We start from the raw sequence: 19,251 nt of genomic DNA on the forward strand, positions 1-19,251 counted from the left end.
TGAGGAGACAGCTGTGCTTATCTATGGAAAAACTCTGGAAGATTGTTTTGTGTTTTATAAGACACTCTAGGCAGGATGAGAGTGATTTTTGATTTGAAAAGAGACTAAATTCAAGAAGAAAACTTTTTAGTATTTCCCCATTGTCAACACTTTCCCAACCTCTGATATTCTCTCAGATACAAAGTTTGTGAGTCTTAAACAAATAGAAACAGTTGTTTTAAAGACACTTTAATTGTTTTCCTCAAGGTTCATTTTTTTACACCTGACATATCCCAATGCCTCACATCTCAGCATTTTGTTGCTCCAAGCTTCTTCTGTAATAATTTCTGAAGCATTGTTTTGTCTTAGTACCTGCTGCCCTTTCCTTCCAGCATGTGGATGAAGCAATAATCACATGAGTCAATACTACTACTTCTTATCCTAGATTTAAAAGGATACTGAACAGGGACGCCTGGGTGGCTCAGTGGTTAAGGCATCTGCCTTTGGCTCAGGATGTGATCCTGGAATCCTGGGATCAAGTTCCACATCAGGCTCCCTGTGAGGAGCCTGCTTCTCCCTCTGCCTGTGTCCCTGGCCTGCCCCCCCGTCTCTCATGAAAAAATAAATACAATCTTAAAAAAACAATGCATAAAACACGACACACTACATAACTGTGGTGTCTGTAGGCCATTAGTAGGCATGAGGCTGGAGTAGCAACTAGATGTACCAGTTATGTGAAACTATAGGAAGCATAAGATATTAAAAAGTCACACGGTGGTCCAGAAAACTGGCAACTTTATCATAGATTTTGTCATAACAATTGTCTAAAGCTAGTCATGTTTTCATTATGGCTCTTACTTACCAGATGATTGTGCAGTTAAGTTTTAATTAAAAAATAGAAGCCACTGCTATGTTTTATAGAGTCATGTTAAACCATGATCGAGTCTTCAAAGACTCTGGAAAAGTTGAGTTACCAAAAATTGCAATATGAGGCAGAATTTCAGATGTACTTCAACAAAACAGAGACCTGATATTTTACTTAAAGTCAGAAAACCACATTCTGTATATAAATATGTACAATATGTAGGCTTATGTACATAAGTAATAATTTAAAGTTTATTCATGTATCCTTTTTAATTCTGTAGCATCTCTTTTCCTAACAAAATACCAGAATTTTTCTAGAGACGCATAGGCATGTTTGACAGGATATTAAAGATCTAAGTATGCCAAAGCCTTGAGAGTTAAATAAGCCATCGCTCTCCCATGTTTTATTTTACTAAGAATAGAGTTAGGGAAAATAGCTACTTGACTTTGTATGAATATTTCTTTGGTTGAATGAGAGCACAGACATATGAACTTTCTTTAAAAACACACACACTATTATACTCACAGAAATGAAAAAGTAAGTACTATGAAATTTTAAGAATGAAAACATGGCATACTGAAATTGAGGAGACATAAAATCTCATTTTGCTAGTCATGGTTACTATTGCTCACAGAACCTTTCTCCACTAAAGATGTTTTGAGTACTCACTTCCAGCTCAGTTTAACCAATGGGAGACAATTGGTAGACTATTGACAAGCAATCATTTACTTTTGGCTTTTTAGCTACTTTCATAGTCTCATCTTTTTAATTTCCCTTCATACCAGGAATTGTAACAGTTCATGGTGTTGATAAGTTGAGAATTGCCTTGCAATAAAGTTCTTATACTACATTCTGTGTTTGAAACATCTGGAATAGTTTCATTTTCCTCACTGGACCATGACTAATATTTTCACTAAAAGGACTGTGATAAACAGCCTCAGAAATGTGGTGTGTGTGTGTGTGTGTGTGTGTGCATGCGTGTGTGCGTGTGTGCATACATGTATGTGTTGGGATAGGAAAGAGTCATAGTACTTGTCCCTTCAACTCTTGTCAGGAAATGTTCTTCTGCTGTTTCTGGCTTTTCAAAACATGGGTAGAATTTGTCTTCAGTTTTGTTCCACCAAAACTTCCAAATTCTATGTCGTATTATTTGCCAGTTCACCTTAAAAACTTATAAATGCCATAGCTTCATTATGTGCATATGTATCTGTACGTGTAAAGCCCTACCTTAGTGTGTTATAAACACTTTCACACATAATCTTAACAACTAGCCCTGAAATGTATTTTTATTATAATTATACTGAAAGGAAACAGAAGCTCAGAGAAGCTGATTATTTTCTTCTCAAGCTGCGTATTTAAGGTGTGACAGAATTAGAGTTCAGAATAGATTGTCTAATGTAAAAATAAATGCTTTATTTTTGAGCTAATAAACATATTACTTATTGATATATTACCTTAAAATTATTAAGAGTGATATTAATCTAAAATGCGGGAATTCTGAATTCTCTGAGAAGCATGTCTTTCAACAGATTTGTGTTTAGAGTTTTAAACATAAACAATGAGAAGTATCATTTGACCAAGGATTTTCATCCCATTCTTAGACTCTAAAAACTTTGTTTTATGGAGCTTTCATATGGAACATCTAGGAAATATTGTTTTGGGGCGGAATAGAATGAATAAGTGATAGCACGTCGATCTTTGAAAATATTTTGCATATGGTTTCTGTACTTATAGTTCTACAATTTATATAAATGGTCCTTAAAGTATTTTATATGTGTGCCAAATATCTCCAATAGTTTGTCTCAAGCAATTAGGGTGAAAAAGACAGTATTAGCTTTCCTACATGGATCTTGTTGCCTTATTATGACTCTAATGTTAGATGAAATATAAATTGTTACAACAATGTATAAAAGGGTGATCCAGCCTATTCTAGGTATCATTGAATACTTCCCTAAGAAAGTGATATTAATGTGAGATGTAAGTGGGGAAAAGGAGTCTCCCTGATGAAAAGAGAAGAGGTTATTTCCAGGCAGATTAAATGGCGTGTGAACAGGAATAGAGGTGAAAAAAAAAATATGTGGCAAATTTAGAAACTAAAATATTTTAATTTCATTTTATAGCTGAGCCACATAATATAAAAACAAAAAATAAAGTTGAGTAAGCAGGATGAGACAAGACTAGCTAAGACTTTGTAACTTGTAACAAAGACTTTAGAATGAAGATAAATTTTAAAGTCCAATGCAAACCCATCAGTATACTGTAAAACAAATATATTTGTTTTTTGAGAGGTAATTTTTGCCTTATTGTAGGAAATGGACCAGAGAGGAAGGAAAATGCAGAGATAGAGCCCAGAAACATCCTGCAGTTTTCCAAGTTAAAGAAGATAATGACCTGTTAATAGGATGGTGATGGTAGAGAAGGAAAGATAATCGAAGGATTGGACCGGGGGCTGTGGTGATTGACTAGATGTGATTGGTGAAGGAAAATGATGAGTCAAAGGTGATTTTTAGTTTTTGTTTAGGTGGTTGACTAGTTGATGATTCCTTAAGTGAGGTAAGGAATTTTAGATCTAAGATGATGAAATTTTAAGAATCATAATCGTAAGCAAATTAATGGTGATTATACCTGTGGATTCAGACTGAAGGGGAAAGATGAGGGCAGAGTTTAAGATCCAGATAATTAAGGAACATCTGGAGAAAACATCCTGCACAGGGAAATTCTACATCTTGCAAACTGAGAGGTAAATGGGTAAAACAGACTTGAAACTAGGAAGAAAGTTTTTAATAAGTATAAAGTACTTAGCAGTTTTGAATATTAAGAACTTATGAAAGGTAAAAACTAAAATTCCTACTAGAAGGAGAAGACTTCCATTTCTGGATAGAATGCAGTAGATTATGATAACCAGTGACTCCACCAACACCAACTAGAAAGCCAGATAAGAAACATTTAGAATTAAGCACAAAATATTTAACATGGCTGTATTTGGACCCCTGGAAGAAAAAGAAGAAAAAAGGAAACAAAAGCAATATTTGAGGAAATAATTGCCTAGAATTTCCTGTTACTGATCAAATTAACGGATCCAAAGCAGGATGTAAAAGAAAAAAATCTGACAACTAGATACATCATAGTCAAACCAATGATGAAAAAGAAGTCAGTTAATATTTTAAAGGCAACCTCTTTTCTTCAGAGGAGATTCATGAAAACTTATTAACTGCTTTCTCAAAAGAAATGATGGAATCTTGTAGAAGATGGAATGATCTCTTTAAGGGAAAGAAAACAGGTGCCAGTCCAGCATTCTATAACTAAGAATCATATACTTCAGAAGCTGAAATGAAGATCCTTTAAGAAAAAATAAAAATTGATAGGATTTCTCTTTATCAGGCCATTTGAAAAAGCAATACTGAAAGTAGGTTTTTATATAGAAGGACATTTTTCTAAAATGGAAACATGGAAATGTAAGGGGAAAATTACATATTTGAGAATATAAAAAAATATGGCAGTACAAAAAATTACAATTACCCTATTGAGTTGAAAATCTATTTAGAAGGAGAATTCACTATGACTATATTGTAAAAATTGAAATGACTAAGTAGAATTTGGATTTTCTATAGAAGAATGGTAAAAGTAATCTTTATATGTATATTTTTAAAGGATTTGTTTATTTATTTGAGAGAGAAAGTATAAGGAGGAGGAGGGACAGAGGGTGAGAGTCTCAAGAAGACTTCCTGCTCAGTGCAGAGCCCAGTGCAGGAACTCAACCCCTTGACCCTGAGATCATGACCTGAGCCAAAATCAAGAGTTGGACACTTAATCAACTGAGCCACCCACATGCCCTAAAGCTATACTTTATATTAAATCTTAGTAAATCAAAGTATACTTTAATCTTTAGACTAACCAAAGCAAAAATAGTTAAAATATATATATATATTATATAATAAAAATATATATATTTATATATGTAATATATATTTATATATAAATATATATTTAAAATATATGTATTCATATATATATATATATATATATATATATCTGAGGAGGTACTAGAGAAGGAAAATGGAAGATTATAAAATATGTCATTAGCCCAAAGGAAAGAGGATAAAGGTATATAGTACACAAATATGTCAAATAAAATATGAATAGTAAGATAGTTATAAACACAACCTGACTTTGTAATTATATTACATAATAGGTGAATGAAGGAACCAGTTAAGGAGTAAAATTTCCAAACTTAAATAAAGAAAATACCATAGAATACTTTAAAAAGAGACTTATATTAAATATAGGGAGGGATGTCTGAGGGGTTCAATGGGTTGAGTGCCTGAACTCTAGATTTCTAGCTCAGGTCATAATCTTAGGGTCCTCAGATTGAGCCCCATGTCAGGCTTATGCCAGCAGGGAGTCTGCTTGAGATTTTCTCCCTCCCTTTGTCCCTTCCCCTACTCAATGCTCTCACTCTTTCTCTCTCTCTCAAAACAAATTAATAGATCTTAAAAAAAATATATAGGGGCAAATAAAAATAGAAAGTAAAAGATTGAAAAAGATATGCTCTTCAAACACTAATCAAAAGATTGCTGATAAAGTAGAATTCAAGGCGTAATTAGTGCACATGAAGAGCATTTCACAGTTACAAAGTGGTTTTCTAAGAAGACTGTAGCACAGTTATAAATCTCTATGAATTCAATACTCTAATGTAAAATGTATAACCTTTCAAAAATTTGACAGAATTGGACATTTGCTTCTTAGCCTATTGTAGTGACTGAACCTGGGCTTTCCTTGCTATCCTGAACAACCATAACATTGAATGAAATATATATTACAAGTATTTTTAAATACCGGACAATGAATGTTAGAGGCTTGCAAATCCTGAGAAAAGGCAAAAATTATTAAGTGTGAGCTTTAACTTCACCCAAAATTTCACCCAGAAATGTTGCAAGAAACAAGACCAAAATTCAAACAAAATCCAAAAAAACTAAAAATCAATTGTAATTCTACATATTAGCAATAAAAAAGTCAAAGAATTTCCAAAACAAATTTTATAGTAACATTGAAAGCAAAATGTGATGGGAAAAATTATCATCATATATGCAAGATGTTTAAACTGAAAATTATAAACTTTTGTTGGGAGAAACAACAGTAAATGAAGACCTATACTATGTTTATAGATTGAGAGTCAGTATTGTTATATCATCATTCTATCCAGAATGACCTACATATTAAACATAATTGCAATCTGTATTCCCACAGGCATTTTTGCTGGTTCTATAAATCAGAGAAATCCAAATGACCTGAAATAGTAAAATCAATTGTTAAAAAATGAGTTTATGTTGTACGCATTTTACTTTAAAATTTAATATAAGTGATGCCTGAATGTCTCAGTCAGTTGAATGATTGGCTGTTGGTTTCCACTCAGGACATGATCTCAGAGTCCTGAGATCAAGCCCCACATAAGATCCATGCTCAGCATGGAGTCTACTTGTCACTCTCCCTCCTCCTCTGCTCTTCTCCTTACCCCCACATACAAGCACACAGTCTCTCCCTCTAAGAAAAGAATATAAAAATATAGGATTCAAAATAGCATAGTAAGGCAAAAAGATAAACATAGATATAGAAACAAATTGAAAGTCCCGATATAGGCTCATACATATATGCTCAAATTTAATTTCGACAGTGGTTTCGAAATAGCTTTAAAAAGGAAAGAAAGCATTTTTACCAAATCGTGCTTGAAAACTGGATATCTACATGGGAAAAAAAGAGCTATTTACCACTCCACAAACAAAAATCAATACAAAGCTAGCCATAACCTTAAACATCTAAATCTAAAACTTAAAACATCTAGAAGAAAACATAAAAGAAAATTTTGGTAAGCTTGTTTGGTAGCCTAACATTTTTTGGAAGAAAAGAAAAATCACTAACCAAAAAAATAAAAATAAATTGATAAATTGGATTTCATCCAATAAAATAAAACTAAGAAATCTTCCCTTGCCAGAAAATTAAAAAATGAAAATAAAAATAAGCACCTGTCCATGAGGTAACTAAGAAATAAATGATAAAATATGGAAAACATTTGCTCTGAGGTAGAAGATGAATGAAGATACCTAGCATTACTTCTGCGCTACGGTGATAATGTGAAAGAAAAAAAGACAAAATAAATAGAAGAAATACAATTATTATTCATAGATGAAGTGTTTGTGTGCCAGAAAATCCAAAGGAATCTAGAAAAATATTTAAATAATTAAGTAAATTTTTCATGGTCTCTAGATGCAGATTAATATAAATATAGGAGAATATATTCAGCTTCATTAGTTATCAATGAAGTGCTAATTAAATCTCAACTATAATCCTGCCAAAATAGTTAAAGTGAAAAGTATGAGGAAAAAGTGTCAGTGAGTATATGTAGCAATTGGAACTATCATATATTACTTTTATATAAATTATGGAAGTATAAATTTGCAGGAGCACTTCCACTTTTTATATGAAAATATCCAATAAAACTGAGTATGCATTTTTATTACTCTGCAATTGCACTTTCAGGTACGTATCCAACAAAATTTCATGTATTTGTTCACCAAAATACATGTAACAGAATATTCATAAATTGCTATTCATAATAGTGCTAAACTACTTTAAAGTCCATCAACTGTAGAATGGATAAATAAATTATGATGTTTTTACATTGAGGATATTATATCAGAATGAGAATTACGTGATCTCATAAATGAACTTTGATTAGAAGAAACCAGATGTATAAGGGTATATATTGAATTATTTAATATGCATGTTATATATCTAACATATATGTTATAGAAATAGAAAGTAAATATTACATATAAGTATATTTACATATATGCTTATGTTAAATAATATATTAATTATATACTATATCATATATTTAATATATGTATCAATATTATATATGAGTATATTTACATATATAATATAATTTACATTGTAAACAATGCTTTAATTATGCATAGTATAGTTTATATATTATACATATTTAATATGCATTATATTAATATACATTAGAAAAAAGAAAATATTTTTTAAAGGAAGACCATTTTTTAAGAATTATTTATTTATTTATGAGAGAGAGAAAGAGAGAGAGAGGCAGAGACACAGGCAGAGGGAAAAAGAAGCTCCCTGCAGAGACCCCAATGCAGGACTCAATACTGGGACCCCAGGATAATGCCCTCAGCCAAAGGCAGACACTCAACCACTGAGCAATCCAGGCAATCCAAAAAGAAAAATTATTTTTGTGAAAATAAGAAATCACTTGAGAAATGATGAAAATAGGGTCAGGGAGTATAACAATTTTTTTTCAAAATCTAGCTGTGTTTTGAGGTAGGATTTTATGAACATTTAAGCCCTACAATGAAAATGTCAATAAAAAGGAATACCATAAAGATGTGGTAGTATAAAAGAATTACTAATTGTGCACAGTCCCCAAGAAGGCAGAGAGAAGTCAAATCTAGAGCACAGTTAGTAGTTGGTTATAGACAGAATAAGAGATAACTCTTTCATTTTAGTGGAAGTGGTTAAGGATAAAATTTAGATTCAGGCAGGTTCATTTTGCTGCTTCTATTTTTGTTTTCTAATTTATTGTTGCTATTGTCTGTTTCCTTGCTTATTTGTTTTATATTTATTTCAGGTGAAATGTTCTGCAGAACAAATCAGAATATGAAGTGCTAGAGGTTTGATGAGAGTAGAAGTTTGAAATAATGCTTGGTTAGAATGAGTACAATAATTGTCTACAGACCCAACACAGCATTATCTGTAAGCTTCAGGCTGGTTTCCATCAATTTAACTAGAAACCCATTTTCCAAATGAGAAAATTCTCTAAAAGTAGGAGGGAGTCATCAATAGATCAGTGCTAGGAACATAGGCAGTTCTCTTCTACTAGGTGTTTGTAGCAGAAGAGAATGAACTAAGAAATGGTAGGTGTTGCTAATAGAAGGATTAAATGGTAGGAAGATCATCGAGAGAGTAGATAAACAGTAGGAATGTGAAAAGATTGATGGAAATGGAAGTCCTTGCATGAATTGGAACACTAATGCCATTTGGGTTTTAGCTTCACAGAACCTACTTTCTCCTTGCTTTTGGTCATGCAGGAGATAAATGTAGGATCTAGGGCCAATCCTGTTACTTCCATGCTCTCAGTCCAGAGTTCTTACAGCGATCACCAAGATGTCATGCTGAATACCAATAATAGATGTCTGTGGGGAGGGCAGACCTCGGAGCTCTGTCTGATGTTGGAGAGAAGAGAAAGCACAGGTTTTTAACATTGATGTTGAGACAGGCAAATGTCAAAACCTGCCCACTCCTACAACTTCTGCTTGGGAAAGTATGTACTAATTTTTCTGAATTTGTGTAACTAGTACCTGAACTGTAATGATTATGGAAAATTCAGTTCAACATTTGTCTTTAAGTAAACATAGTTGAAGAGTAGCTAAGGATAGCTCATTAATATTACCAACCATGTTTTTATCACAGGCCATTTCAAATAGAATTAAAAGGCATTTGGAGTAGCCACCTGAATTGGTGTTATGTTTGTGATTATTTCCTTTTAAGATGACGCAGAATGTTTTGGGCTAGAGTATGTGCTTCAGAAAAAAATTAGCTTTGAAAATGCTTTTTGACAGGACAATATTACAAATGAATAAATGTCATAATTCATTTTATGTCTGGCTGTCTCAGTAGTGTTAAATTTCTTTAGTTGTTCCATGCATCGATTTTCCTCCCTTTCAACTTAAGTTATCTTTTTCTGTTGTCACGTTCCGATGGAGGGTTGGCAAAGGACAAATTTACTATGTGAATCCTATCAGTGGCCCTTTGGAATAACTCTTCATATTCAAAGTGGAGCCATCTTCTCAATTTAATTATAAGCATGACAATTTCAATTTGGATATGTAACTCCATTTTGACTTGCCTTAACAAAGTCCCTAATTTGATTTTCCCATTAAGCCAGCCTGGCTGTTTAGCATTTTTGAATGCATTTGAAAAGAGAAAATGCTTTCAATACAGGCCTTTCTTCTAAAAATCTGTTCAGAAACAAAAGAATATGTCAAGCAAGTATTTGGATAAAATTAGCTCCTTAAGAGAGGTTCAGGATAGATAATAAAAACATATTGAATTAGATTATGGAAATTTGCTGACAAATATATATTTAAACACTTCGAGTGGTGTACAGCTACCATTGTTAGATCAATCTAGAGATGAAAATGACACCTATACAATATAAATATTGTAAAAATCTGTAATATTTTTAAGAAACATTTATGCTGTTATCTATCAAGACACATACATAATGCCCTTTCACATTACTTATGCTAAACTTATTCCTAATTAGATAATTTAACTGAGAACTTTAAAACTAAGTAATGATTAAATAGAACCTATAGGTTAGGGAACCAAATCCTGGTTTCTTTCTTTCTTCTTTTTTTTATTATCATTTTTAAAAATCATGGTAAGTATACTCTTTAACTGTCATCCCCTATTTCCCACATCCTCTACCTGCCTCCCTTCTGTGAACCATGTCTATTTTCTATAGTTAAGAGTCTGTTTCTTAGTTTGTCTCTCTCTCTCTCTCTGTTTTTACTTTGCTTGTTTTATTTTTTAAATTCCACATGAGTGAAATCATAGGGCATATTTCTTTCTCTGACTGACTTATTTCACTCAGCATTATACTCTCTAGCTCCACTCATGTTGTTGCAAATGGCAAGATTTCATTTTTTTTATGGCTGAATAATATTTCATTATATATGCATATGTATGTGTGTATTATGTATGTGTATATATATGCATGTGTATATATGCATGTGTGTATATATATACACACACACACCACATCTTTATCCATTCATCTCTTTTTGGACACTTGAGCTGTTTCCATATCTTGGCCATTATAAATAATGCTGCCATAAACATAGAGGTGCATGTATCCCTCTGAATTACTGTTTTTGTATTTTTGGGTAATTACCCAGTGGTGCGATTCCTGGATCATATGGTAGTTTTATTTTTTAAGTTTTTGAGGAAACTCCATACTGTTTTCCACAGTGGCTACATCAATTTGCATTCCCAACAACAATGCAAGAGGGTTCCTTTTGCTCCACATCCTTGCCAATATCTGCAGTTTCTTGTGTTTTTGATTTTAGCCATTCTGACACAGGTAAGGTGATACCTCATTGTACTTTTGATTTCCCTGTTGATGAGTGATGTTGAGCATCTTTTCATGTGTCTGTTGGCAATCTGCCTGTCCTCTTTGGAGAAATGTCTATTCATGTATTTTGACCATTTTTAAACTAGATTATTTGTTTTACAGGTGTTGAGCTGTATCAGTTCTTTCCCAATCCTAGTTTCTATTACAAACCAAGGCAAACAAATTAATTTAATTTTATCTGAGAATTAGAGAAAATTTGGTTTGTATTTACATTATGATATATTTTATTTTATTTTAAGATTTTATTTATTTATTCATGAGAGACACACACAGAGAGAGAGGCAGAGACACAGGCAGACGGAGAAGCAGGCTCCATGCAGGGAGCCTGACATGTGACTCAATCCCAGGTCTCCAGGATCACACCCTGGGCTGAAGGCAGCACTAAACAGCCACCCGAGATGCCTAATGACATATTTTAATAATTTAATAATGAAATGATATTATGCAATTCTATGTCAGAATCTATAATATGATTTATGTTCTTTTCTTTATCTTATTGAGATCCACATTTTAAAATTTAAAAGTGTTTTGTTATAAATTAGTACTAATCTCAAAGTTTTTAAGCTGTTTGGAGTTTATAATGATGACTATTTATATTTACAATTTCAAAATAAAAAAAGTCTTCTTAGAAAATAATGGAGTATAAAGATTATCAGACCACCATCCTGATAAAATACCTTGGCAAGTAAAATAACTTCATTTTCCTTAGTACCAGTATACATTATATAAATTCTATAATCTTCCCCAAATCAGTTATTAGGTAGTCAATTTTTAAATTTTAGACATTTTATTGATGTTAGTGCAGATTCTTTATTCATACCAGAAAGTAAACACACATTGAAAGTAACATATTACTGAAAGGCAGGGTGTATAATGGGTAAGAGCACCAGGTACTTGAAAGAGACTGCCTTGGCTCAGATTCTGGCTCTCCCATTTAACAACTGTGTGGCCTTGAGCAAGCTTACCAAGCCTTCCAGTTCCTTTGTTTCCTCATCTCTAAAATGGAGATAATAGTAGTACTTACCACATAGTGTTGCTGTGACTTAATGTGTGTCAACTACTTAGAACAGGGCCAACACACAGGAAGCACACAATAGATATATTAATGATTGTTATAAGCTGTTATTATAATTGCAGCCCAACTCCACACATTTGCCTTTCAAGTATTGTACTGTGCAGGTGCAACATCCATCAGGGGTCTTTAAGTTTAGGTAAACATTGAGACTCACAAGAATTTCATAGTCTGCACTTGGCACCAGTTTACCCAGAAGGTTTTAGGAAAGGAAATAAAACTCTTCAGGCAACATCAGGCTTTTTTCTCTGCAAGAGTCCCCATAGTGGTAGCTTGTATGGCAGTTTGCACAGGGTTTGGGAAGCTATGCTTTCCCCAGGTGACAGCCTAGATGCAAGGGGATGAGATCCATATCAACGGGAGTGAGGTTCCCTTCCTGAGCATCCTCCTATAAAACATATATCTGATAAAGTTCTTCTATCCAGTATTTGGGGAGTTAGAATAGTATAGTACAAGATATTCTGGTGTTCTGATGTAATGTAGATGAGAAACTTAGAAAATAAAAGAAGGAATAACTACCTTGTCTTTTTATTACTCTTGATTATCAACATCGCCATAGGATTTTGACAAGGGTTTGCCAGCAGGTGTTCCACTTGAAGTGGTGAAGGACTTACGTCACAGGTATTGAACATGGGTTTTTACAAAAGGATCCAGACGTTCCATTCTGTGACATGGACAAAAAGTTGACATTTGATGAGGAAAAATAAAGTATCTGTAATGCCGTTGAATTGCTCCTTTCCCAGAGCAAAGCATTACAGACATATCTCTAACTAGGACCAAACCTTTTGTCTGAAAACACTCTTAGAACGGGACAAATTGGGGGGATCCTTAGATGGCTCAGTGGTTTAGCATCTGCCTTTTGGCCCAGGGCATGATCCTGGAGTCCCGGGATCGAGTTCCACATCGGGCTCCCTGCATGGAGTCTGCTTCTCTGCCTGTGTCTCTGCCTCTCTCTCTCTCGGTGTCTCTCATGAATAAATGAATAAAATCTTAAAAAAAAAAAAAGAATGGGACGAATTTGTACTGGCCTCTCCATTGAAATCACAGAATACATACCACAAAGCACAAGAGAAACCTAAAATAAAATCAACTAAGATTCCTATAAACTGATAATAATCAGTAGGATTCTACTGAGATAGTCATAATTTGGATTGTTTGCAAAATACCTCTTACAGTAAGGGTAAGAGCTAATTTACTAAACATAATCTCTTTATATTTATTTAGATCTTTGAAAAAGGTGGGCCATAACTTCCTTATTTATGTTTGAACATGGACAATATTGAGAAACTTATTGTAACATTAGTAGATCAATAAGCTCAGTTATTCTAAAACCACACCAAAGTTGTAAGAAAAGGGACAAATCACCAGCATGCAAAGGGACACTATCTTCCTATTTCCTGCGGTAGGAGAGCAGACTTCCAATTAATGAGAGACTTTTCATTTTAGGTAAAAATCCTCTTTTAAGGGTTATTTAAAACCTCATCTCCTATTATGGAAAGGGGGTATAGAAAGCTTGAATTCAAATATTTATATATAACCTTTGGAGGCTTGAGGTTATAGAAGCCATTTTTGTTCTCAGTTGATACCTTGATCAAGAACATTTTATCTAGATCATAGAGGAATGTTATCAGATATTAGGGAAAAAATCTCCTTCTATGGTAATTATTCAGGTTGCATCTGCCTGGAAGAATGTTCAGTTAATGAAAGTGATTCGTTATCATATGAGAATTTTTGGACCTGAGTTTTACAGCCTGATGGGTTTACTGTACTGGGCTTTTAAAGTATATTAACAGTATTGTTTGCACAGGTGCATTTGTGAAATTCAGATTGAATTCTGAATTCAATAAGTTGAACACGGAGACCCCAAGTGATGCATTGCCCAACTCAGATTTGCCTTTGTTTTCACAAAGAAGGTTCTATTGAATACTTCCCTTGAAGGATTTTTCATCAAAGTGGACGTGGATAGGAACACTTACAAACATTTTTTGCAGACAGGAACTCATGCAGCTACTCTCTATTACTAGGCTTGAGCCACTGTTTGGACCTCAAGCAAAATCTCCTATTATTTGTTAGGCTTGTCTGTGCACCTTGCTTGTGTGGCCAGGTAGTTGGCTAATAGCAGAGAGATGCATCATAGCACACATAGCTCTTAGACTTCAAAGATTCTTATAGAATGCTTGAGAAACTTTCCTCATTAAATGACTGTATTCTTGCAGCAATTGTCCTAATTTGTCTGCAAAACTAGTCTTCACACTCTCCTGGGGAGGCAATTTGTCCTATGGCTTTACTGAATCACCCAGAGAAGTTTTACTACAGCCATTTAGAATTTTAAAATAAACAGTTTTGTCAGATGCCAGCGTAAGAGATCACAATGGCACAGACAGGACTTTGCTGATTCAGTAAAGAAAGAAGACAAGCCAGTTTCCACATGTTAAAGCATGGATTGAACTTAAACATACTCTCTTGGCTATTGGTTTATATATAATACTTACATGGAAAAATCAAAAGGAAATGAAATAAAATACAATCTACACATAACACGATTACAAAATCAAAAGGGGAGACATGCATGTAAAAGGAGAAGAGCCAAAGCCACTGGTGATATCCTGAATGATAGCAGGTCTCTAGAATGTTCTTCCATGAAAGACTTTATGGTAGCACAGAGCCCTTGGAGTAAACCAAATATTTTCATGTTTGAGAGTGAGAACTCCCAAGGATCCTCAATACTATTCATGTTAATTCATCATTTAGAAACACTTTCTTCTCCCTATGATGAGATTGGAAACTCCTTTCAGAATCTAATTGGCTCCCAGAGGTTTTAATAAAAATTGCTAATTATTAAAGGACAGATTTTAGTCTATAATCTGTCCACAGAGGAGCATTAATAATGAAGTGTGTTATCCTATCCTAAAGTCTAGTGTTTTTTCTTTAAAGTTACGTACAAATTCAGAAACTCTAAGTGTCCTCTGAAATACATGTGAGTGCTTCATGAAAGACTGTTTAATGTTTGCAAAGCACTTGTCATTCCTGCCACATGTACAAATTCTACATTTCTGGCTTCAATAAGTAAAACGACTTAAAAATATGTAGTTGCCAAGTACTACTGCCTTTCAATTTACATCTTTTTTGGTGTTACCTTTTCAAGGATTTCAGGCTTGGCATATAATGGAGCTAATTAAATTTTCTTCCTAGGAAGCAGCCAGCTAGCCCACTACCCCAGGCACATAACCTCAGCTTACTACTTTCCTTCGTTCATTTATTCTGTATGTGAGATGAGACTCCTTGAGCTGCAAAGGTAGAGTACTCAGGCCATGCAGCTGCTGATGGATTTTAGCAAGCACAGAGCCAGTGTTTGAGTCTCAGCCCTGACAGCACACATCACAGAGAGATGACAGTGGAGGCACATCTTCCTGTAGGAGTTGGCTGGGGATGACAATCTGCCAAACTAAAATAATGGAAGAAGCATTAGTTGTATAAAAATGAACCAGCTCGGCTTAGCTCTAAGGTGTTTTGCGAAATTCTATGGATATCACTCCATTTCCCCCTGAGATTATTTTTGTGAGCTATCCAGAAGACAAAACGATTAAAAACAAAATCATGTGAGAAAAAGTTTGTTTTAGTATTAGTATTTTCATCTCTTTATAATGAGACAATTTTGTCAGTTTTCATAAGAAACAAAGGAAATGTATTTAAAAACAATCAGCTATTTGGTAATCACTACACTAGGTTCCTTGACACATATTTATATTATCTAACTTTAATAAGCATTTATTTTCTATTAAATATCTGAGGAAACTAGGATGAAAATGGCTAAATGATTTGCCCAAGTTCTGAGGCAGACAGTCATCCACAATAAAGATTTTTTTTTAAGATTTTATATATTTATTCATGAGAGACACACAGAAAGAGGCACAGACACAGGCAGAGGGAAAAGCAGGCTCCGTGCAGGGAGCCCAATGTGGGACTCGATCCCAGGACTCCAGGATCACACCCTGGGCTAAAGGTGACGCTAAACGGCTGAGCCATCTGGGCAGCCCGGATAGTCATCTGTTATAGAAAGGGCTCAGAATTACCCCTGGAAATAGGGAAATTCATTACGAAGAAAGCAGCGACCATCTGGACCTGGACCTTACAATATTACATAGAAGTTATAAAATCTCTTTCACTGAAAACCAAGAGGTGGAAATTAATCTCTTTAAGATATCATCTAAGAAAATAGGATAGGAATGTGTTTATGCATCAGATAAAGAGAAAAATGATAAATTCAAGTGGATAGATGAATGTAGATATTTACATAGATACACAAAATGCAGATTAATTCATTTCTGGGGGTAAAATGAAGTGGAACTTTTCAGTTTCTGTAACATTAAATCTTTTTATATTTCTGATTGCATTCATGAATAATAGCTCTTTTTTCCCTCCTACAGTTGGATAGCGTCACCTCCCTGATTCAAGCAGCCAAAAATTTAATGAATGCTGTGGTGCAAACAGTGAAAATGTCTTACATTGCCTCAACCAAGATCATCCGAATTCAGAGTCCTGCTGGGCCCCGGCACCCAGTTGTGATGTGGAGAATGAAGGCTCCTGCAAAAAAACCCTTGATTAAAAGAGAGAAGCCAGAGGAAACTTGTGCAGCTGTCAGACGAGGCTCAGCAAAGAAAAAAATCCACCCAGTGCAAGTTATGAGTGAATTTAGAGGAAGACATGTCTACTGAAACCACTCTTCTCCTCTAGTGCCTATATTACAAAGTCCAGACTAAACACAGTGTTTTAATTTTGCACTTAATTCATTTGTAAGTTCACTAACTTCTTAGAATTTAACCCACAAATAATGTAAAACATTGGAGGCAACATATATTTGGGATCATGTCGTTGTCATCTGTGTATGACCAGTACCTAATAAGTACTCAGTACATGCTTGTTGAATGAGTGAACCTTTTAGGGGTCATCCAGTCTTTCCTGTCACAGATGATATCTTACATTTATTACCAAATGAACACTGGAGACTCAAGTGAGTCCCGTTCATCTGTAATAGCTTAAGTACACTCACCTTATCATTTTGGATTAAAATACTGATGAGCTCTTGACTTAGTTTTCAATGAAAGCAAAAGACTTCATAAAATATTTCCCCTTAATCTCTCTATACTTTTTAATCCTACCTAACCTAACAGACATATGTGATTCTCTTGATATCTAGAGTTTGAATTTTTTTTCAATCTCTAGATATTTGTATCTATTGTCAATTGATTAGGCTAACACCACAAACTAACCAAGCTCAGTGGTCAAATTCAGCCTTGATTATTAATGAAGCATTTTTGTAACATTATAAATAATACAGTGAGTTTTGATGCCACAAATGCACCTTTAGGCTTCCATAGTGTTCAGCAGTTCTGTACATTGTTAGATTTAAATGGTTCACCAGAATACATATGGAAGAAAAGTTATGACTCATTGGGGGAAATGGGATACCTAACTATATGCCTGGGTGAGTTATGATTACAAAAATAGAAGGAGTTCTGCATGACTCTAAAAATAGATATGTATTAGCTTGCAATTGTAATTAAATGGAAAAGGCTAGTTTGAAAAACATTTTGGTGTTGAGTAAAATATAACTGCATGAAATGTATCAGTGAACTAGGAACTAGAGTTAATGGCAATGAAACTGGAGTGATTTTAACAACATTATTTAAAATAAAAGTCATTGAGGTAATTTTATAACACCAGTCATCACACTCATCTTTAGTTAAGTTGCTGAAGGACTTCATAGTAGTCTTAGGGTCTAGTGCATTGCCTCTCCCCTGCTCTCTCTGTCTCTGTCTTTGACCCTGCCCTACATCTCCTTCTTTGGAAGAGTTGTTTCATTTTTTCTCACACACAGAGTTACCATTCACAAGTTTGCAAACATGCATTCCCTATTCTACTTAATCAAAATTATACTATTATTGTAACTTGACTCTGTACAACATTGCCATTAATGAGTTGTTTCAACAACTATGTCATCTTGTTTGATGAAGTAAAATCCAAACATGCAACATCAGTTGACTCCAGGAGGAGCAGTGTGGGTAAAAGAATGTGTGAAACATAAGAATGCATAAAGTTGAGAGTATGATATGTATGGTACCTTGAGCTAAACAGTGTGGGGAAAAGATTTATTTAATAGATCATTATCAGTTATGTGGAAAGTGCTAACTTTCTATTGTTATGAATTATTGTATTCTTCCAAATGCTGAGCTACCTTGGCTAGGTAGGTGAAGGTGAAGGAGGTGAAGCCATAGGTCCTCCCTGCCTTGCACTCTACACTGGCCTACAATAATTATCTAGGACAGAGTCTGCTCCCTAAAAGAAAAAGTAGCATAGAAAGGAATTAGAGAATCCAGATATTTCTATTTTCCAGAACTATTTATATAATAAAAAGCAAAAAAGGGAGTTCCTTTCGTTGAAATGCTACTATCATTTTCTTCCAAGAGTAGATATTGTAGACTGACATCTATAATCTACTTTTCTCAGATAGAAGTGTGAATTTATAATGTAGTTGAGAAAACAATTTTTAAAAAAAAAATCACCAAACTACTAGTTGTATATCTTAGTTCCTAAAGCCACAAGTAAAGAATCCTAAGTATCATTTAGTAAACTAATGTCTGTTTGATTCTACTTCAGTTTTCCACAAGTTGGAATTTAGAATGCAGGATTCATGCCAAAAGAACAAATACCTTGAAATTACACCATTACCAAATAACCTCTATAGCTTAAAAAATGACACTTTACCCAAAATGAGGTATGAACAAGGCCTCTTCTTCAAGTAGGTAGATTTCCAGCTTAGCTCAAATCAAATAACTGTAATTAAACAAAATAATTAAAAACATGACTTGGAGAATGTCCCAGAAGCAAAGTCCACTGTAGTAATTATCAAAGGTGCAATAAGACACATAGAGCTGAGAATGATATCTGTCTACTTAAGTAAATTTCCACAGTAGGCCATTTTGAAGCTTAGTTAGATTCAAACCCACTAATACACAAGAAAAACTAGCAGCAAATATATTAAATGTTTGTGCTAGAAAGCATAGTTAGATGAACCTTATCAGGAAATATGAATGTACTATATATATTTATATTTAA

At 34.0% G+C, this 19,251-nt stretch overlaps 1 protein-coding gene across 2 annotated transcripts in view; it reads left to right on the plus strand.

Moving 5' to 3' along the window:
- CTNNA3 (catenin alpha 3) overlaps positions 1-18,349 on the plus strand; it is a 1,663,516-nt gene extending 1,645,167 nt beyond the window's left edge. For both annotated transcript variants that reach the window (XM_055308926.1, XM_055308930.1), the window contains one exon: positions 16,563-18,349. In XM_055308926.1, coding sequence (XP_055164901.1) covers positions 16,563-16,850 — 288 coding nt within the window. In that variant the 3' untranslated portion in view covers positions 16,851-18,349. The remainder of the gene's footprint in view (positions 1-16,562) is intronic.
- The last annotated feature ends 902 nt before the right edge of the window (positions 18,350-19,251 follow it).

Source organism: Nyctereutes procyonoides, unplaced genomic scaffold, assembly GCF_905146905.1.
Source record: "Nyctereutes procyonoides isolate TBG_1078 unplaced genomic scaffold, NYPRO_anot_genome, whole genome shotgun sequence".
Taxonomy (NCBI): Eukaryota; Metazoa; Chordata; class Mammalia; order Carnivora; family Canidae; genus Nyctereutes; species Nyctereutes procyonoides.